This window comes from Phyllostomus discolor, chromosome 4, assembly GCF_004126475.2.
Source record: "Phyllostomus discolor isolate MPI-MPIP mPhyDis1 chromosome 4, mPhyDis1.pri.v3, whole genome shotgun sequence".
Taxonomy (NCBI): domain Eukaryota; kingdom Metazoa; phylum Chordata; class Mammalia; order Chiroptera; family Phyllostomidae; genus Phyllostomus; species Phyllostomus discolor.
The window spans coordinates 5,790,284-5,811,317 of NC_040906.2; the positions used below are offsets into that span (position 1 = coordinate 5,790,284).

Below are 21,034 nucleotides of genomic sequence, written 5' to 3' on the forward strand. Positions count from 1 at the left end.
GCCTGCTGCCCTGGAGATGATGGGAGGCGGGTTGCACGGGATTCACATGGTGTCCATTGTCCTGTGTGAGGGACCCAACAGGTGAGAGACTCTGGCTCAGGAGGAACACATATCACCCTTACCCCACCCCTCTCTCTGCAGTGCTGGCCACCACTGGATGTGGTGTTAAGCAAGGCTGTAGCCAGAGTCAAGCAAGACAGAGGCAGAAGACTGTGAAGCCAGGTGCATGGGCAGTAGGTCCAGGCCCTGGTTGTTGGGAGCTGGCAGCATGTGCATTTAAGGAGTATGGAAGGACCAGCCCTCCCAGCAACCAGGAAAATGAAGGCTCTTTTATATAACTCTTTGGGAAAACTGCAGATGCAAAGGATGGCCCTTATGGGCAATCAGTACTAAAAAGAAGCAGCCCTTGTCCCACCACTGCCCATGCCAGCATGGGACGAGAACAGCAAATGATCACAAAACAGGTACTAGGAACACACCATTGTGATTTGAGCGATGCGGGCCGTTCCAGGACAGTCTTGGGTATGGGTTCCCACTGGGTCCTAGGGAGAAGAAATTAGAAATTCATTTCAGAAACTAAAGTTTATTTCAGAAATGCCATTCTCTGCTAATCCCCAATTAATCCTTATAAAGTAGGACTTGAAGATCCCCTCCCCTCAGGTGTCAATACAGAGACTACGGGGACCCGGAGGATCCCACCTGACTCTTACCATCAGACCCAAGTACCTCTTTGGGACAAGAGGGCCTTGGCCATTTCTTCTCACTGAGTGTCCTCCATGAGCACCTGGAGCAAACAGCACTGGTGTTTCTTGGTACCCATGGCCATAACCTGTTTTTGTCCCCAGAGTTGACCCTGACTGGTGGCCTTCCTGTAGTTCCTACAAAGTCCTGGTGCCTCATCCTCCCTCCCTTCACACCACACCACACCACACCCTGCCTCTGCATGTCTGTTTCTCTGCCTCGTTGGCCTTTTCATGAGGTTCTCTGTCTGATTCTCCTGCACTTATCCCAGATCCTTGTATTCTTTCTGTATGTATCTCTCTTCATATATTTCTCTGTTTTTCTTTCATGCTTCCGTCTTTTCCATGAACTTATCTGGGTGTGTACAGGATTAAGAACACAGGCTCTGGGTTCAGAGTCTGGGTCCATCCTGCTCATTTGACCCCAGGCCAATGACACACATGGTCTCTCTAGACTTCAGTCTCCTAACTGCAGAATGAGCATAAAAGTAAGACTAACCTCTAATGGCAGGTGTGAGCACTAAGCCCACAACTGCCAGATTAAATGTTCAATCAAGTGAGCTCTTAATAATGTGGTTGTTTTATTGTGTCCTGTACCCTTTTCTCCTGTCTTTCATTTCCCCTTCTTCTTCTTTGTCTCAAAGCACCTACATCTTCTTTTTGACATCTTACCACTTCCCCTCTTCTCTCCCCATATGACTGCCCATCTCCTTGAATACTTCTGCTCTTGAACAGCATCCCCCATATTTAAATCAGTCCTGTTTTCTGTCATCATCAAGGATGTCTTGTGTGATGTTGACCCTGCACCCACAGTTCTTAGCCCTTCACAGCTTCAATCTGCTACAGGGTCTTTATAAATCACAATTACTTCCAGGTCAACCTTCTTGTTAAGCCTGGTTTCCTGACTCATTGCGTTCCTGTTCCTTTGTCCTGATTATTGGGCCTATGGTCTCTTGTCAGAGCTGCTCCTCTGGGATCAGCTTGTGGTTTGCCACTCATGTGAACACCCCTCCCTGCCTTCTCTGAGTTCCTCGGCAGTTCTTCCCTGATTCCTCAAATCCACTTGGGACTCAGGGCCCATCTGCCTTTCTCCTTCCCTCTTAGCAGATGAGAATCAGTCTTTATCTGGCTGCAATCACCTTGTTCAAGGCTCAATGGGGTGTTAAGGTTCTCCACAGTCTCTTCTCCATCACTCTCTTGGTAACAAAGTTTCTCGTGGATTGCTGAGAAAATGGAGAGAGAAGACCATCAGTGAATTTCATCAATGAACAGGGACATCACCTCAAATTTACATACTTAGGAATTTCTGGACCTTTGATCTCTCATAGCTGAGTGGGTTCCCATCCTCATGGTAAAGTTCCCCATCATTGATAGACAGAAAAAAGAACCCCCAACAAGCAATACTTTACATTTCTCACACAGAAGGGAGCCACTCAAATGTCAGAATAAAGGAACTGTGAAAACATTGTGAGCCTGTTAACTCATGTGAAAAAAAATTCATATGGCTGGGAAAGCGTATATCAAAATCAGTACTGGAAGTGAAATGTGTTTTCTGAATTGCTCAAACTGTAATGAAGAAATAGAGGGAGACTTCAGTAGATGAACTAGGATCCTAGAGAGATCCATATGTATAAAAGAAAAAGCCCAACAGCTCTAAAGATGGGCCTGAAGAAGAGAAGGATTGGACTTAATTGGGTCAGGGAGGATGAGTGTCTCCCCAAGAGACAGACCAGAAGACACTGGTGGAAGTAGACAGACCTGGCGCCGGGGGCACAGAAATGCCATTCTGTGGACATTTCAGGAACAGTTCAGGATTCCAGGAACAAAGGGAGGACAGTGAAGCGGCGAGCAGGAGGAGGATAGTTCATCCTTGGAGGATGTCCCTAGATGCCTGGACCAGGGTCATAGAAGGCTGCCAGTGAGGAGAGAAGAGAGCACCAGCCCAGGGTCTCTGCATGTAGGTGACCCAGAAAATGTAAGGAGGAAGAAAATAGGCCAAGAAGTCTGGGTGTGTGTGTCCATGGCAAGTCCAGGAAGGATGAGACTCTGGAAGGAGGTAAAGGCTACCCAGGCCATTGATGGGAGCTCCTCCTGGGACCATGCCCATTGGTTAGTTGATGGACAAGACCGTGGGAAGCATGGATGCTTTGTCATCCCAGGAATAAAACCATTTCTCCTTCTTTAAGAGCAAATTTGACTTTGGGTTAATTTTGTGGCTCATTACTTTGGAAACCTGATGAAAATGGCCTCTCCTCTGTGTTACTAGGCCAACGTTGGGTTTAGGGTGGAAAACGACCAGTGACTGTAGGTAGATAAATTGCGTGTGTAATAGGAGGGACTAGATGTAAACTATCAGCCATTTTTGGTCTTCCTCCAATGTGGTGACTCTTGGAGCTAACTCAGCTGTCCCTTGTGGTGTCTCTGTAAGTTATGACTACAGAGTTGTTACATGAGACATTGACTCCCCTGGGTATGGTGTGGCTAAACCAGGGTGAATCTTGCACTAATACCTAAGCTGTCACTCAAGGCAGGTAGTATTCAAGTTGGTGGGCAGCTGTGTGGGCCACTGCAAGTGGTCCCAGAGAAAAGCAACAAGTGATGCTGCCTTATTGGGATGTTGTATTTCTTGTGACTTGTTCTTCCTTGTACACCTGATGCCACTGTGGCTGTGGTTGTCCTGTGTGACTCTAAAGGCCTAGTTAAGAAGACCTCGGGGTGGGTGTTACACTGTAGTTATTATACCCTGGGCCTTGAGAAGAATCATGATATGTCCGTTTTCTTCACTGGCATGTCCCCACTGCCCACCACTGTGTGTGACCCATGGTAGGAAATAAATATATACTTGTCAAAAAGAAGATTATCCTTGTGTATCAAGAGGTAGGTAATAAACCTAAATACCGTTTTCAAAGCTTTTATAAATGTTGTTTAATTCAGGATATTCCTGTCTGTTGACCTCGGTGAACAATGCTTCCAGAAGTGGCAGGTCAAATTTGTTCTCCAGTTGCCTGAGAACATTGTACACCACTTTCTGTACAGGGACCAGGTTTCGACAAGATTCTTGACAGTCCTTAAAAAATAAAAATGGAGAAACTATAAACACAGTCTTCCAAGTTACAGAAGAGCCGTTGAAAATGATTTTATTGTTAATTTTTTACAATTTCCTTAGATAGATATTTTCTCATGCAAAGTTTTAGAATTTCTGTTTATTTGTATGGCTACAAAGTGACTGTTACATAATAAACCTTACTTACATCATACATTTTATCGGTGATAATTTCACGGTCACGAAGTACCTCAAGGAAAGGAAATTCTTTTTTTATTGCAGCTGCAATCTCGGTCTTATGTCTTTTGAAGTGCTTGTAAACAATGTCATAGATCAGCTTTTCGTCTCTACTCTGGTCTTCTGTGGACATCCTAGGGAGGAAGGACACCGTGTGGAAAAGATCATCAAGATTTTGAGATGCTTGTGGAGGCTGCAGGGTCTTATACATTAAGGGTAGGCTGTGAAGAACCAACATAGGTAAAGTTATTGGTCTTGAGTAGAGAGAAAAAGAAATGAAATTAAAACAATAAAAAAAGATTTAAAGGAAGAAAGAATTTAAAGGTGGAAATTGAGAAAGACTTAAACACAAAACAGAAAAGTCCGGTTCAGTCTGTCCCAGTCAAAGCCATTGTAAAGCTATCTTCACATATCTGAATTTTTTTAATTAAAAATTTTAAATCTGTACAAAATTATGGAGTAAACAGATCATCCACAGAGAAATAAAACATAGTATAAAACAAGGAATAACAATAGAATCTAACCTTGAACATGCATCTTACTTAACAACAAATAGAAGGTAAATCTCAAATTTAAAAACAAGGTGTTCCCTCTCTGACCAATAGCAGTTGAGACATAACATCCTGCATTATAAAATTAGTTCATAAATGACAAGGTGTAGCTGGAAAAAGATATGATATAATATAAATTGAGTATTTCACAAGACTAGCAATAATTTCTTCTGGGACTTTTGCTTTGTGTTAATATAAATTTATTTGTGCTTTGTTATATATGGTGAATCTTTTCATGCACCTGAACTTCAGAAATTGCTGTTGTTTCTGGTGAAACTAATTGTAAACATGAGTCTAATTCTGGTTCTTAGTTGATAATTTTATTACTATCATAATACTGTTTTAATCCACATCTTGTATTCCTAAATGTTATGAAGACACATACAATTATTTTTCGTCAAACCAGAAAATAATTATTGGCACTTTCCAGTCCCCCATAAGTATCAGGGAATAATAATGTCACATAACTGTGTCCAATTCCTGCAAGAAAAAGTTTCTGGTTAAGGATGGAAGGTAAAGAGAAACTTTTGTTTTCTCTTTTATTGGGAACCCCACTAAAATGGTAATAAAGGAACTGGGTTCCCCGTGACAAAGGGAATGACGGGCACAACGAGTAGGTGAGAGATTTTAACCAAAATCTGTAGGACAACATGTGGTCAGAGGAGCAGTAGTGGCTATTGTAGGTGGAGAATCCTCCCAGTGGTCAGGAAAACAACGATACGCCCTGTGGACCCTTAAGAGAACTGAGTGTTGCCAGGGAGACACTGTGCTGAAACTGACTTGTGTGAAACACAAGAACAGTGACAGAACAGTGACCCTCTACTCCACAGCCCACAAGCTGGCCACCAGGACCCCTGCAGCCCCGGAGACAAGACATTGCTGTCTTCCTGTCACCATATGTAACTGTCGCTTGTTACTGGATTTCATGTATGGAATAATACATCATGTATGCTTATTATGTATCTGACTTCTTCTGCTCATCCTCCATGTTTTTGAGTGATTAGAAGTTTGCTCCTTTTTATTGTAGAGTATTCCATGGTGTGTTTCTATCACAATCTGTGTATTCATTGTCCGGTTGGTGAACATTTGGATTGATTTCAGTCTTGGGACTAGTGTAAATAAAGCTGCTGTTCTTTTTGTAGCAAGATGTTTTCATTTCTCTCAGGGAAACAGCTAAGATTGGACTTGCTGGGTCATTGTGTAAGAGTGTGTTTAAGCATTACGGAGTCTGCCAAATTGTTTTTCAAAGTCCTTAATATAGCCTTTCTAATTTCAGCCATTCTAATGTTTGATGTGGTATCTCAAATAGCTTTGATTTGTATTTTTTTATAAAACATGCAGTGATTTTTTAAAAATATTTTATTTATTCACTTTTTTAGAGAGAAGGGAAGGGAAGGAGAAAGAGAGGGAGAGAAACATCAGTGTGTGGTTGCCCTTCACTTGCCCCCAACTGGGGACCTGGCTCGCAACCCAGGCATGTGCTCTGACTGGGAATTGAACTGGTGACCCTTTGGTCCGCAGACCTGAGCTCAATCTACTGAGCTACACTAGACAGGGCTGATTTGTATTTCTTAATGACTGATGATACTGATCACATTTTCACATGTTTATTGGTTATTCATCTATCTTATTTTGTGAAGTGTCTGTTCAAGCCTTTGGCCCATTTAGATTCCTGTGTTGTCTTTTACTACTTATTGTTGTGTAGGAGTTTGTTATATATTGTGGAAAGAAGTGTTTAGTTTGATTTATGTACTGGAAACATTTTTCTCTCAGTTTGCCTTTGATTTTCTTAACTGTCTTTATTTTTTATTGTTTTATTTTATTTTTTAATTAAATTTACTGGGGTGACATGGGTTAATAAAATTATATAGGTTTTAGGTGTACAATTCTATAACATTGTCCGTATCTGAGTTTTATTTTTATTTTTTGCCTAATCCCTTCACCTTTTTTCACCCAGCCCCACAACCTCCTTCCTTCTGACAGCTGTCAGTCCGTTTTCTATCTATGTATGAGTCTGTTTCTATTTTTTTTTTGTTAGCTTATGTTGTTCATTAGATTTACACAATGGAATACTACTTGGCTGTAAAAAGAAGGATCTCTTACCTTTTGTGACAGCATAAATGGACCTGGAGAGAAGTATGCTAAGTGACATAAGCCCATCAGAGAAAGAGAAGTATCATATGATTTCACTCATATGTGAAATCTAATGACAAAAATAAATTAGCTATATCTTTTGATGAAGAAAACATTTTAATTTTGATGAAGCCAAATCTATTTCTTTATGGTTAATCACTTTAGTGTACTAAGAAATCTTTGCCTACCCAAATTTAATGAAAATATTTAAAAAGCCGTTTACATATAAGCATGGGTATTTTTCTGGACTTTCTGTCCTGTGCCATTGATCTATTATAGTTTTAGGACTATAAGATGCTCCGGACCACAAGACACACCTAGGTTTTAGAGGAGGAAAATAGGAAAAAAAAGCTTAAAGCAAAAAATGTGGTGAAATATTTAATAACCTGTGATCCTCCTCCACTTCCGCCCCCTCCCCCACAGCGAGCCAGGCAAGCTACATTCTGACTATAAGACGCACCCCCCTTTCCTCCCAAACTGGGGGAGGAGTGCATCTTATAGTCTGAAAAATATGGTATTTGTCTACCTTTAAGTCGCTAGCATATTGGCTTGAATACTACAGGTAATAGGAAGTCTGGGAGTCTATCAGGAAGATTATTCTGGCTTTTCTAAGCATTTTGGTTTTCCATATACCTTTTATTATTTTTTATTCAACAAGTATTTATTGAGGGCACCGTTGTCTTATTTTCAATATTATTTGTGTTGGTTTCAGGTATGCTGCGTAGTGGCTAGAGAAGCATATACTTCACAGAGTATCCCCCCCAGTATTCCCCCCTGGCCCCACATCCTTGAAAATCAGTTTGTCAGTTTTTATAAGAAAAGCCGTTTGGATTTTTATAGCCCTTTGTATTGAACCAACAGATCAATTTGGTAAGAACGGACATCTTAACAATATTAAGCTCCAATCTGTTTACATTTTGTAAGTTCCCATTTATTTAATTTTTCTTAATTTTGCCTAGAAGTATTTATAGTTTTTAGTATAGAAGTCATGCATATCTTTTCTTAAACTTATTCCTTACACTTAAAGTATTGAGCTGAGTGGTAAAGAAAACTGAAGTTAAATAATTTCTTTAAATATAAAAAATTGGAACAATATGGTTTCAAATTCAACACTAAGAATACAGAAATATAGATTGAAAAATGATTTTGAAAAATTGAAAGTAACCACTGGTTGAATGAAATCAGACTTTAGAAAACTTTTGAAAGACTAAAAAAATAAAAAAAAACAGTTTGCATTTTTAGAGAGAAAAAACAAGGAAAGCAATAGGACTCTAAAAGTTAAACCAGATAAAAGCAATATGAAAAATATATGATTTAAAACACTAAATGAAAATTAAAAAATGATAATATTGGAAGGCATAGGATCAAAAACTGGATCCAAGAAGAGACATAAGAAAGACAAACTGACACAAAATTTGCTAAAATTAAAGATAGGTAAGTGATTGTGTGTGTGGGGGGTGGTGGAGATAGAGGAGGGTATAGAGTGGATAAATGATAATGGAAAAAATAAAAATAAATAAATAAATAAAAGATAGGCAAGTAAAGTTACTCAAATGTGAACAAGACAAATAACAGGAATGTTCATTTCCATATCCAAGCAAACTGAAGAGACAAATAATGGGACAAATGTTTTATAGAGAGCAAAAAACAATTCACTTGTAGTTTTTGACTCTTCACATATACAAAAAAATGATCAAAATATACAGATAATGGAGAAATTAGAAAGAATGATTTTATTATTTAATTTTAAGATCTAAAAAAATGAACAACCATTTTTCAAAGTCCTTGCAATGTATATCAATATGGATAATAATCTTGGCCACAAAAATGTCTTAGTGAGCTATAATCAGCAGAAGCTAGACAGGTTGCATGTTAAAGAAAATAAACCACCCACAGATTTTGTAAAACAAAACAAAAAGTATGGTGTTGGGTCAAAGATGAAATAAAACCTGTTGTTAGAGGTTATTTCCCAAAAAAAAAAAAGGAAATATAGTGAAATGAGAAAGAGTAATAATGGTTCAACATTAGGAAATCTCTTTATGTAACTCATCACATTAACAAACAAAAGGAAAACAGTTGTAAATACATCACTAAATGGCAGTAAAAGGGAATTTAATAAGACCCAAGAGCTATTTTATAAAAACTATATAAAATAGGTGCTAAAAAACATAAAGTCTCCCAAAATAACAAATATTACAGTTAACATTGAAATAATAAGGTCGTCTAAACAGAAAAAAAAGACAAGGATGCCTATCATTATCATAATTATATATATATATATATATACACATATGTACTTATATATACATATGTATATATATACATTCATATATATATGTATTTAGAAGTTTTAGCTAATGCAATAGGATAAAAAATGAAGTAATTGGGGTAAATAATAAAATAAGATACATTATATATCTTATCATTATATACATAGAAATCCAAAGGACCTAAGTAAAGTCCATAAAAACTAGAAAAAAATTTACCAACATGCATGAGTAAAAAAAATAAGTATATGAACTTACAGATTTTATTTGGAACAACATAAACTGAGAATAAATAAAAATAATTAGATACAATAGCAAATACATACTTATAAACATCTGAGAGGCATGGACCTATATGAAGAAAACTATTGAAGGAAATTAAATATGATCTAAATAAATAGAGATGTACAAGGTGCCCCCAATTAGAAAAACAGAAATTTAAAAACATCAATTTTTTACATTTATTTTACTTTAAATTGTTGTTCAAGTACAGTTTTCTGTCTTTTACTCCCATCCCAGCCCACCCCCCCAAGCCCTCCCCACCTCCCTCCCATTTCCACCCACCCCTAGTTTTTGTCCACATGTCCTTTATACTTGTTCCTGCAAACCCTTCCCTTTTTCCCCTGAAATTCCCTCCCCTGTCCCCTCTGGTCACTGTCAGCCTGTTCTCTATTTCAGTGTCTTTGGTTATATTTTGCTTGTTTGTTTGTTTTGTTGTTTAGGCACCTGTTCTGATATTATTATATAAATGTGGAGCACTTGCAGCTTATAATGCCACTGATACTGGATAAAGTAATATAAAAACTTATATGAGAAACAATATGAATCCAGCCAAGAAAAATGTAAAAAGAAAGTAGGTAGAGGGGGATTTAATAGATTTAAATGTAAAAAAGTACCCAATACAGTGTTAAAAGACAGTGTAGAAAAATATTTTCAACACATGTGATTAAAGATTAGTATCTGGTAGACAAAGACTCACACCTATTGATAAATATGACATATAATCCCAAAGAAAATGGAACTGAACAGTCACTTAGGGAAAAGAAAATTAAAGTGTGCATTAAACATATGTATACATAACAACTAACACAACAAAGAGAAACTATTTCTCACCCACTAGACTGGCAAATACAATTTCCTAAGTGACAATTCAGCGTGGGAGGAGATTCAGAGAAGCAGACATTCTGGTGTGAGCCTGAATTGATAAAGCCTTTAAAGAAAAGACCTGGCAATATCTACTAAATTTTAAGATACACTCCATATTGATCCAGCAGTCAGCCCCACTTTGGGAACCTAGCCTATGGAAATAAAAACATTAGTTTGCAACTTACAGAAATTAGAGCTCCAGAACTTTTACTGGTGCCCCATTTCCCCCTCAGAAGAAAAACAAGTTCTTTCAGTATTCAAGTGGCCTGAAATAGTCCAGCTCTTCTCCCCTCTCCCCTAGCTCACTTCCTCTGCTGTTCCCGACTGTACCAGGCACATGTGAGCACTAGAGACTTGGTGCTGGCTGTCTCGCCTGCATAGTGTGCTCTTTGCCCAGATACCCGTCTAGTGAACTAACTGCCTCATCTCCTTAAGGTCTTTGTTCGTTGTCATCTTCTCACTGGGACCTGCTTTGACCAACTTACTTGAAATCAAAACCACAGCCCCTTCACCCTGCCCATATACTCCCAAACACCTAATCTGGCTCTCTTTCTTCCATGTCCTTTCTACTTCCTACCTAATATACTAAATTAATTACTTATATATTTTATTTAGTGTTCATTGTCCTATTCATTGTGTATCTTCTCTCAAAAATATATATGCCAAAAGCACAGGGATTGTGGCTTTTCGTACCTTGATGTTTTTGAGTACCTGATTCACAAAAAGTGAAATAAATATTTGTTTGTTAGATGCCCATAGGTGCATACACTTTTATTGAAACTTTTTTTTCTAGCAAAATACAACAATAACAACATAACACTGATCCCCAAACCTGAAAACAGCCCGATGATTCATTCAGCTAAATGGTTGAATAAATTACGGTAAATCTAAATTTCTGGATATATAGTTATTTACTTCTAGCATTTGGATGGAAGGGCATAGCTTTACTGATGAATGAAAACATCAATTTCATATTAATATATTATGATCCTATTTTTATACAACTCAAAATAATAAAAGTCTTATATTTTTGTGTAGACCTGGGAACAAGTGTTGGGAGAGGGAAGGAATGCTATACCCCAGGCTGTTAATGAAGAATGTCAGGATTTTACCCAGGTCCCTTCAGATCCTTCTCTTATCATTTTTGGTAACATCAGAGGAAATAGAAATAATAGGGTCAAAAACCCAACATTTTAGAGTAAATATATTTAGTAATCCTATAGCTTATGAGATAATATTGTCTCTACAAAACAATTAACTGGGAAATCTAGAAATTTAAAATTTGAGTTTTCAAAATAAAAAATAAAGGTAGGAAAAAGAATAAAATACTGAAGAATAACATTAACAAATAGGATGCAAATCTTATATGCTGAAAATTTAAAACATTGCTAAAAAAATTAAAAGATCTAAATAAAAAGAAACATCTCATATGCATGGATCAGAAGACTTACTATATTTAAGATGGCAATTTTCCCCTAATTAATGTATGGATCCAATGCAGTTGTTATCAAAATCCTGGCAGGGCTTTTTGCAGAAATTGGAAAGCTGGTCTCAAATTTTATGTGGAAATGCAGAAGACCCAGAATAGCCAAAACAATCTTGAAAAACCAAGTTTAGAAGACTTATACTTTCTGATTTCAACACTTATTATAAAGCTACATTAATCGACACACTTATAATACTGGCATAAAATAGATAAATGGATCAATGGAACAGAATTGAGAGTGAAGTAATAAGCCATTATGTTATTGGTCGATGTTTTTTTCACAAAAGTGCCAAGACAATTCAATGAGAAAAAGATAGTCTTTCAACCAATGGTAAAAGGATATTTAGATATCAACATGCAAAAACTTCATTTATACCTTTACCTCACACCATATACCAACATCAACTCGTGTGAGAGCAGGGCCAGCCCACGGGCCTGTACCTATATGGTCATACAAGGCCCTATGTTTGCTTTAATGCTCTGCTTTCACAGTTTTGAAATTCTTAATCTCCCCACTTTGACTTTTACAGAGTTCTACAAATTGTGTGTTGCATCCTGTGTCAGAGTGAAAATGATAAAAACTTTCCAAAGAATATATAGGACATAGTCTTTGTGACTCCGGGTTAGACAAAAAGGTAGCTACAACACCAAAAGCATTGTCCATGAGTAGATAAATCGATAAATTGGAATTTAACAAAATTTATATCTTTTGTGCTTCAAAAGACACCATAAAGAACATAAAAAAACTAGTCCCAGTCTGGGAGAAAAATATTAGCCAATCATATTTCTAATGAACAACTTGTATGTAAAGAATTCTTACAACTCATTAGACAAGCAACCTGATTAAAAGATGAGCTAATGATTTTAATAGTTATTTCTCCAAAGAGATATGTGGAGGGTAATAAACATGTGAAAAGAGGCTTAATGTCATTAATCATTAGGGAAAAAGCAAATTAAAAATAAAACATGAGATTCCAATGCATTCCCCCCGAATTGGCTACAATCAAAGACATAAAACAATAAGTATTAGAAAGATCGTGGGAAAACTGGAACCTTTATACATGCTAATGGGAATGTAACATGGTCCTTTGAAAACACTGTAAGATAATTTCTTAAACATAATGTTAACACATGACCCAATGATTTCACTTCTAGATATCTACCTAGAGATGAAAATGTTATGTTCATATAAAGATTTCTATGCAAATATTCATGGCAGCATTTATCCTAATAGCCAAAAATCCAAAAGTCTATCAACAGGTGAATGGATAAGTAAAATGTGGTGGATTCGTATAATGGAGTACTGTTTAGCAATAAAAAGGAATGAAGTACTTTCTGCTACAACACGAAAGAACCCGCTACAACAGAAAAGAACCTCAAAAATATTGTTCTCAGTAAGAGAAGCTAGATGCAAAAGACCACATGATCTATATTAACTTTCCAGGAAAATGAAATCTGAAAAGAAAGTAGAGTAATGATAAAGCAGACGTGGGGCTGGAGAATAGAACAGGGATCGACTACAAATAGCCGTGAATGAACTTTATGGGATAGTGAAAATGTTCTAAACGTGGATTGTGGTGATGGTTGCAGAACTCTATAAATTTACTAAAAGTCATTGAAATGTAAAATTAAAAAAAGGTGAATTAAAAAAATTTCTTATTGTTGTTCAAGTACAGTTGTCTCAATTTCTCCCCCCGGCACTTTCCCCAACCCCAGCCATCCCCACTTCCCACACTTGATCCCACCTTCCCTTTGGTTTTGTCCATGTGTCCTTTATAGATGTTTCTGAAAACCCTTCCCTTTTTCCCTTCCATTATTTCCTCCCACCCCTGGTTACTGTCAGTTTGTTCTTAATTTCAATATCTCTGGTTATATTTTGTTCGCTTGTTTGTTTTGTAGATTGGGTTCCACTTATAGGTGAGATCACATGGTATTTGTTTTTCACCACCTGGCTTATTTCACTGAGCAAAATGCTCTCCAGTTCCATCCATGCTGTTGCAAAGGGTAGGATGGAATACTACACAGCAGAAAGAAAGAAAAATGGGTGAATTTTATAAGTATAAAGTACACATCACTAAAATATTAAGGAACAAAGGTAGGCATGTTAATTGCTGAATAGATTCAGTTGAAGAAAAGTTAGCTATATTTCTTTCTGGAATGCAAGAAAAAAGAGGAAAAATATGAAAAAAATTAAAATATGCTGTATAATCTAATGCTTCAACATTCTACCAATGGAAATTCCAGAAGGAGGGAAATAAATGTTAATGAAATAAACTGACATAAAACATAGAAATAGGTATATTGGATAAGAAAGAAAGTTTAGTTATACACATTCTGTTTATAAGGGACATCTAAAAAATAAAACAGTTCAACAAGATTGAAAATAAAGGGATTGAAAAAGGCACACAAAACAAATGCAAAGTTAAGAATGCTCTGTAGCAGAACTAACATCAGAAACAAATATTGATAGAATTTAGGTTGAAAAGTATTACAATGGAATACTATATAGCAGAAAGAAAGAAGGAGCTCCTACCCTTTGCAACAGCATGGATGGAACTGGAGAGCATTATGCTAAGTGAAATAAGCCAGGCAGTGAAAGACAAATACCATATGATCTCACCTATAAGTGGCACCTAATCAACAAAACAAACAAGTGAGCAAAATAGAACCAGACACATGGAAACAAAGAACAATGTGACAGTGAGCAGAGGGGAGTAGGATAATGGGGGAAAGAAGGAGGAAGGGTCATCAAGGAACATGTATAAAGGACCAGTGGACAAAGACAACGGGGGTGGGGGGAGTGGAGATTGAAAGTGGAAGGTGAGGGTTGGGTGGGGCAGGGGAGAGCAGTGGGGTGGGGCAAATGGGGACAACTGTAATTGAACAATAAAAATTTAAAAAAAAGAATGCAGAAGGTTATTTCATACTGATAAGATATACATTCTACCAGTCTATATGGCAGAAGTAATGGTCTATAAAAAATCTTAAGTGTCCCAGGTTCGATTCCCAGCCAGGGTACATTCCTGGGTTGCAGGCCATGACCCCCAGCAACCGCACATTGATGTCTCTCTCTCTCTTTCTCCCTCCCTCCCTCCTCTCTCCCTTCCCTCTCTAAAAATAAATAAATAAAATCTTAAAAAAAAAATCTTTAAAATAGTAAAGGTAAATATTTTGTAGCTATGTAGTGTCAGAGCTGGAGTTCAGAACACCCCCTTCTCAGCCTTCCCACCCACCCCCTCAACTACTGGCATTGGATAGCACAGCATTAATCTGCATTATGCTGCCTTTCGAACATGAAGAAGCCTCAAAAACAACGCTCATTAGGCTACAAAAGGAATAACAAAGATTCACAAATGAAACAGATCTTAAAGAAAACATTTTCTAACTGTGTGTGATAAGATCCTAATAAACAACAGGAGAAAGAAAGAGCTCCCCAACCCATCCACTGAGAAGCTTTCAAAGCTGCTTCCAAATCCAAATAAAATAAAGAACAAATCAAAATAAAATTACAGATGATTAAGAAATAAACACCAATGAAAACATTACATATAAAACCAATAAATATACACAAAGTGGCACAGAGGTAGATATGCATGACTTAAAATGAATTTATTGGAAAACCAGAAACATTAAAAATAAAAAATTGTTTTAAATCAAGCTATTAAAAAAAGAAATCAAGGCTATCCTCCCAAGGAAGTAGAAGACAAGAATTATAAGAGAAAAATATAGTATACATATACTAAAGAAAAGCAGGATATAATTAAATCTGAAACAAAAAATAAGATTAATGAATCACTACAATTAAAAGGTGGCTCTTTGAAGAGAGCAACAAAGTGGAAAGTTTGATCAAGAGAACAAAAGAAATGATGTAAATGAACAATGTTAACAATAATAAAAAGAATGTATCTCCAGTTAAGGAAGATATTAAAACTTTATAAAAGAAATCCTTGCATAATTTCTATCAATAAATATGACAATCTAGAAAAAATGATTACTTTTTAGGGAAATATTAATGATTAAAGCTGAGAGTCAACAGAAGCACTAAATAAAACTAAAAGGAATAGAAGAAATGTATAATGCCCTCCCAGACAGGCCCTAGCCCCTCCCCCTGCCCACACTCACACACAAAGGTATCAGTTTCAAACAGCTTTATGGACAATTCCCGGCAATTCTTCAAGGAAAAGAAAATATGCAAATTAAATACACTTCCCATTCATTAAAGCAACTTCAAATCACCCCAAATCATCATGACACCGCTATATTTCTGCCTTCAAAACCAGGTACATAAAAAGTAAATGCAAATTGTACATCCATGTTGCTTTTAAACACATGAGGTAAATCCTCCAGTGAAATATTAGTGAGCCAAGTCCGCGAGCGAATGAAAGAGTCATGTGATATGATGGAGGACCTCAAGAATTCTTGGAAGGTCTCATTAGAAAACCTATCTATGCTTTTGGTTAAACCTGGCAGACTGAACTCATCCATGTTTATCTGTGTTCCCTCTGAAACTCCATAAAATCACCTGCCAGAGAGTTCCGCTGCAGAAAGCAGCAAGGACGAAAGAACAGGAGAGGAAAGAACATCAAAACCAGATGTCAAACAAGCATTTTGGAAGATGGGATGTTCATGGATAAGAGGTAGTCCACTGCACAGAGTGGAGGAATAAGAAACCTGAGGGGACCCCTGTCTTATACCACATACAAAAATCAACTCAAAATGGATTAAAGACTTAAATGTAAGACCCGAAACTGTAATGTATAACATTGGCACTATAGTTAATAACACTGTATTGTGCATTTGGAAATTGCTAAGAGAGTAGATCTTAAAAGTTTTCATCAGAGGAAAAGTATTTTTGTGATTATGTATGCTGATGGATGTTAACCAGACTTATTATGGTGATCATTTTGCAATACACACAAATATTGAATCATTATGTTGTACACCTGAAACTGATATGTTATATATCTATTATATCTAAATTTTAAAAATCTATACATTAAAAAAAACTAAATATACTCCTATAAGATCCAGGGATTGTGCTCCTTGGTATATACCACAAAGAACTGAGAGATTATGTCTGTACAAATGCCTGCCCATGAATGTTTATAGCATCTTTATTCAGAATTGCCCAGACATGGAAGCAACCAAGATGGCCTCTAAATGATAAACTGATAATCTGTGGTAGGTTAAGACAATGAAATATTATTCAGTGTCAAAAAGAAATAAGTTATCAAGCCTTGAAAAGACAGGGAAGAACCTTAAATACATGTTACTAAATGAAAGAAGCCAAACTGAAAGGTTGTGTGGTGTTTGATTGCAACTGTACAACACTCTAGAAAAGGCAAAACTATGGAGACAGTAAAAAGATCAGTGGTTGCCAGGGGTTAGGAGGAGGGATGCATAGGCAGAGTTCAGAAATTTTTTAGAGCAGAAAAAACCACTGTGTATGATACTGTAAGGGTGGAAACTTGTCATATACATTTGTCCATACCCACAGAATGTACAACACGAGTGAACCTTAATATAACCCGTAAACTTTGGGTGATAATGATGTGTCATTGTAGGTTCATAATGTTGTCAATGTTGCCAATGGAGTAGGCTGTGCATGTTTGCGGGAGAGGATATACTGGAAGTCTCTGCTTCCTACTCAAGTTTGCTGTGAACCTAAACTGCTCTAAAAAGTTGTTCATTTTAAATATACTTAAAAAATCCAACCTGAATTTGTAAAACATTTTGATGTTGCTCTTGGCAATAATTTCTTGGATTTGACACCAAATGCACCGGCAACAAAACTGAAAACAAACTAGTGGGATGACGTCAAACTAAAAAGCTCTGCACAGTAAAGAAACCATTGACAGAGCTAAAGGGTATCCTATGGAATAAGAGAAAACATTTGCAAATCATTTATCTGATGAGAGGTTAATATCCAAAATATATAATATCTCCTACAACTCAACAACTACAACAATAACACCACCGACAAAAACAAAACAAACCCTCAATTAAAACAAAATGTGCATAGGACTTGAATACACATTTTCCCAAGAAGACATACAAACTGCTGCCAAGTACATGAAAAGGTGCTCGACATCACTAATCATGAGAAAAATGCAGATTGAAACCACGGTGAAATGTCACCTCGCAGTTGTTAGAATGGCTCTTATTAAAAGAAAAAGAACTAATGTGAGCAAGGATGTGGAGAAATTGGAACCCTTGTATCCTGTTAGAGGAAAAAAGTGGTACAGCACTATGAAAAACAGTATAAAGATTTCTCAAAACATTCCCACTTTGATATATTTAATTATATGTATTAAAATCAGGCTTTGGAAGAGATATCTGTATCTACATGTGGATATCAGCATTATCCACAATTGCCAAAGTATGGAAACAACCCAAATGTTCACTGGCAGATGAAAGGAGAATAAAATTGTAGACTACATTTACAATGGAATATTATTTAACCTTGAAAAAGGCAATCCTCCAGCCAAGATGGAGGCGTAGGTAGACCCACTAAGCGTCCTCACACAACCAAAAGATCAACAAAAATTTAAAAACAAAAGACAACCAGAACTGACAGAAGATTGAACTGTATGGAAGTCCGACAACCAAGGAGTTAAAGTAGACACATTCATCCAGATTGGTAGGAGGGGTGGAGACGGGCAGTTGGGTGAAGAGGACTCATGGCAAAGTGGCAGTGGGCAGACCCAGCGAGGTGGTGGATTGTGGAGGGGAGCGGCACACAAGGTGGCTGGTGGACTGGGTGGTCCCACATGCACGTGCAGATAAACCAGGTGAAACTGGGTAGTGGGACAGACCCCACAACCCAGGGTTCCAGCTCTTGGAAATAAAGCTTCAAACCACTGATTGAAAACACCTGTGGAGGTTGAGGTTCTGGGAGAAACTCCCAGCCTCACAGGAGAGTTCACTGGAGAGACCCACAGGGTCCTAGAACATACACAAGCCCACCCATATAGGAATCAGCACCAGAAGGGCCCAGTTTGCTTGGGGGAAGCAGCGGAAGGGACTGAAATCTGGCAGAGAGCAGAGCAAACGCCATTGTTCCCTCTTAGACCACTTTCGCGCATACGGTTCACAACCCAGCGACTGAGTTGACCTGCCCAGGTGAACATCTAAGGCTCTGCCCCTCACTACCTAACAGGTGTGTCAAAACAAAAAAAAAAGTGGCCCAAACAAAAGAACAGATCAAAGCTCCAGAAAAAATACAACTAAGCGATGAACAGGTAGCCAATCTATCAGATGCACAGTTCAAAACACTGGTAATCAGGTTGCTCACAGAGTTGGCTGAATTTGGTTGCAAATTAGATGAAAATAAATGAAGGCTACACTAAGTGAAATAAAGGAAAATGTACAGGGAACCAATAGTGATGGGAAGGAAACTGGGACTCAAATCAATGGAGTGGACTAGAAGGAAGAAAGAAACATCCAATCGGAAAAAAATGAAGAAATAAGAATTCAAAAAAATGAGGAGAGGTTTAGGAACCTTCAGGACATCTTTAAACGTTCCAACATCCAAATTATAGGGGTACCAGAAGGGGAAAAGGAAGAGCAACAAGTGCAAAAGTTATTTGAACAAATAATAAAGGAGAACTTCCCCAATCTGGCAAAGGAGATAGACTTCCAGGAAGTCCAGGAAGCTCAGAGAGTCGCAAAGAAGTTGAACCCAAGGAGGAACACACCAAGGCACATCATAATTACATTACCCAAGGTAAAAATGAAGCAGAGAATCCTAGAATCAGCAAGAGAAAAGGAGGCAGTTGCCTACAAAGGAGTTCCCATAGGACTGTCAGCTGATTTCTCAAAAGAGACCTTGCAGGCAAGAAGGGGCTGGAAAGAAGTATGCCAAGTCATGAAAAGCAAGGGCCTACATCCAAGATTGCTCTATCCAGCAAAGCTTTCACTTAGAATGGAACGGCAGATAAAGTGCTTCTCAGATAATGTCAAGTTAAAGGAGTTCATCATCACCAAGCCCTTATTATATGAAATGTTAAATGTTACTTATCTAAGAAAAAGAAGATAAAAAATATGTACAGTAAAATAACAGCAAACTCACAACTATTAACACCTACAACAAAAACACAGACAAACTAAGCAAACAACTAGAACAGGAGCAGAACCACAGAAATGGAGATCACATGGAGGGATACCAACAGAGGAGTGGGAGGGGGAGAGAGGGGGAAAAGGCACAGAGAATAAGTAGCATAGATGGTAGGTAGAAAATAGACAGGGGGAAAGGTAAGAATAGTATGGGAAATGTAGAAGCCAAAGAACTTACAAGTATGACACATGGGCATGAACTAAAGGGGGGGGGGAATGTGGGTGAGAGGGGGTGTGCAGGGTGGAAGGGAGTGAAGGGGGGAAAATGGGACAGCTGTAATAGCATAATCAATAAAATATATTAAAAAAGAAGGCAATCCTCCCATTTGCAACAACATGGATGAACTAGAGAATATGATGCTCAGTGAAGTAAAGCAGTCTCAGAAAGAGATCTATTACATGATTCCACTCACATGAGCTATCTAAGACAGTCAAAGTCAGAGAAGCAGAGACTAGAATGGTGGTTGCCACGAACGGAGGAATGGGAGACGGGAAATTGTTTTTCTGTGGGTATAAAGTTTCAGTTATGAAAGATGAGTAAGTTCTGGAGTACCCATAGTTAACAAACATGAAAAAGCTTTTCTTGACGATGGATATGTTAGTACCTTGGTTGCGGTGATGGCATCATGGATGTGTGGAGATATCCAAATCCGTGAAGACGTGCACATTAAATATGTACAGATTTTGTATTTCAATTATAACTCAATACATTTATAAAAATGCATATTTTATATATTTTAAAATGTATAATATATATAATGTATATTTAATATACATTATACACATATATTTATTTATAAATGTATATTAAACATATATAATTACTTACACAGGGGGGAAGTAGCAAGAGGCGAGTGAAAGGGTTCGGGAAGCAGAAGCACCATTACTTCAGAAGACTGCTTGGGAGGTGAAAAGCGAAAGCTGGCGTAACGAGGCTCACCAGTCTTCTAGAGAACCCATTCATTACACGGAGCCCTAACTGGTCGTTCAAGTCTCATTCCTAAATGTGGATGGACACCCAGGGGTTGCCTGCTGGAATCTTTGAGAGCAAACAAAATATGGGTCAGGAGCTGGGAAAAAATTAATTCTTAAAAGAACCTTGGAAGAAATTAATTCCAAGATAGAATTTAAGAATTATCATCCTTCCTCTGATAGCTAGCGATATTAAGCATCTTTTCATGTGTCTCTGGACCCTCTGTGTGTCCTCCTTGGAGAAGTGTCTGTTCAAGTCCTTTGCCCATTTTTAATTGGGTTGCTTGTCTTCTTAGAGTGGAGTCCTGTAAGTTCTTGACTGCTGGAATTATATCATAAGAACC

The 21,034-nt window shown here is 37.6% G+C and overlaps 1 protein-coding gene across 1 annotated transcript in view; it reads right to left on the minus strand.

Annotated features, from left to right (window-relative positions):
• Window positions 1-21,034, minus strand: part of SP100 (SP100 nuclear antigen) — a 77,120-nt gene that overhangs the window by 44,220 nt on the left and 11,866 nt on the right. Inside the window, exons 2-5 of the mRNA XM_036025004.1 lie at window positions 3,992-4,154; window positions 3,639-3,807; window positions 1,880-1,963; window positions 480-542 (exon numbers count right to left, since the gene is read on the minus strand). Of these exons, the coding sequence (XP_035880897.1) occupies window positions 480-542; window positions 1,880-1,963; window positions 3,639-3,807; window positions 3,992-4,154 (479 nt within the window). The remainder of the gene's footprint in view (window positions 1-479; window positions 543-1,879; window positions 1,964-3,638; window positions 3,808-3,991; window positions 4,155-21,034) is intronic.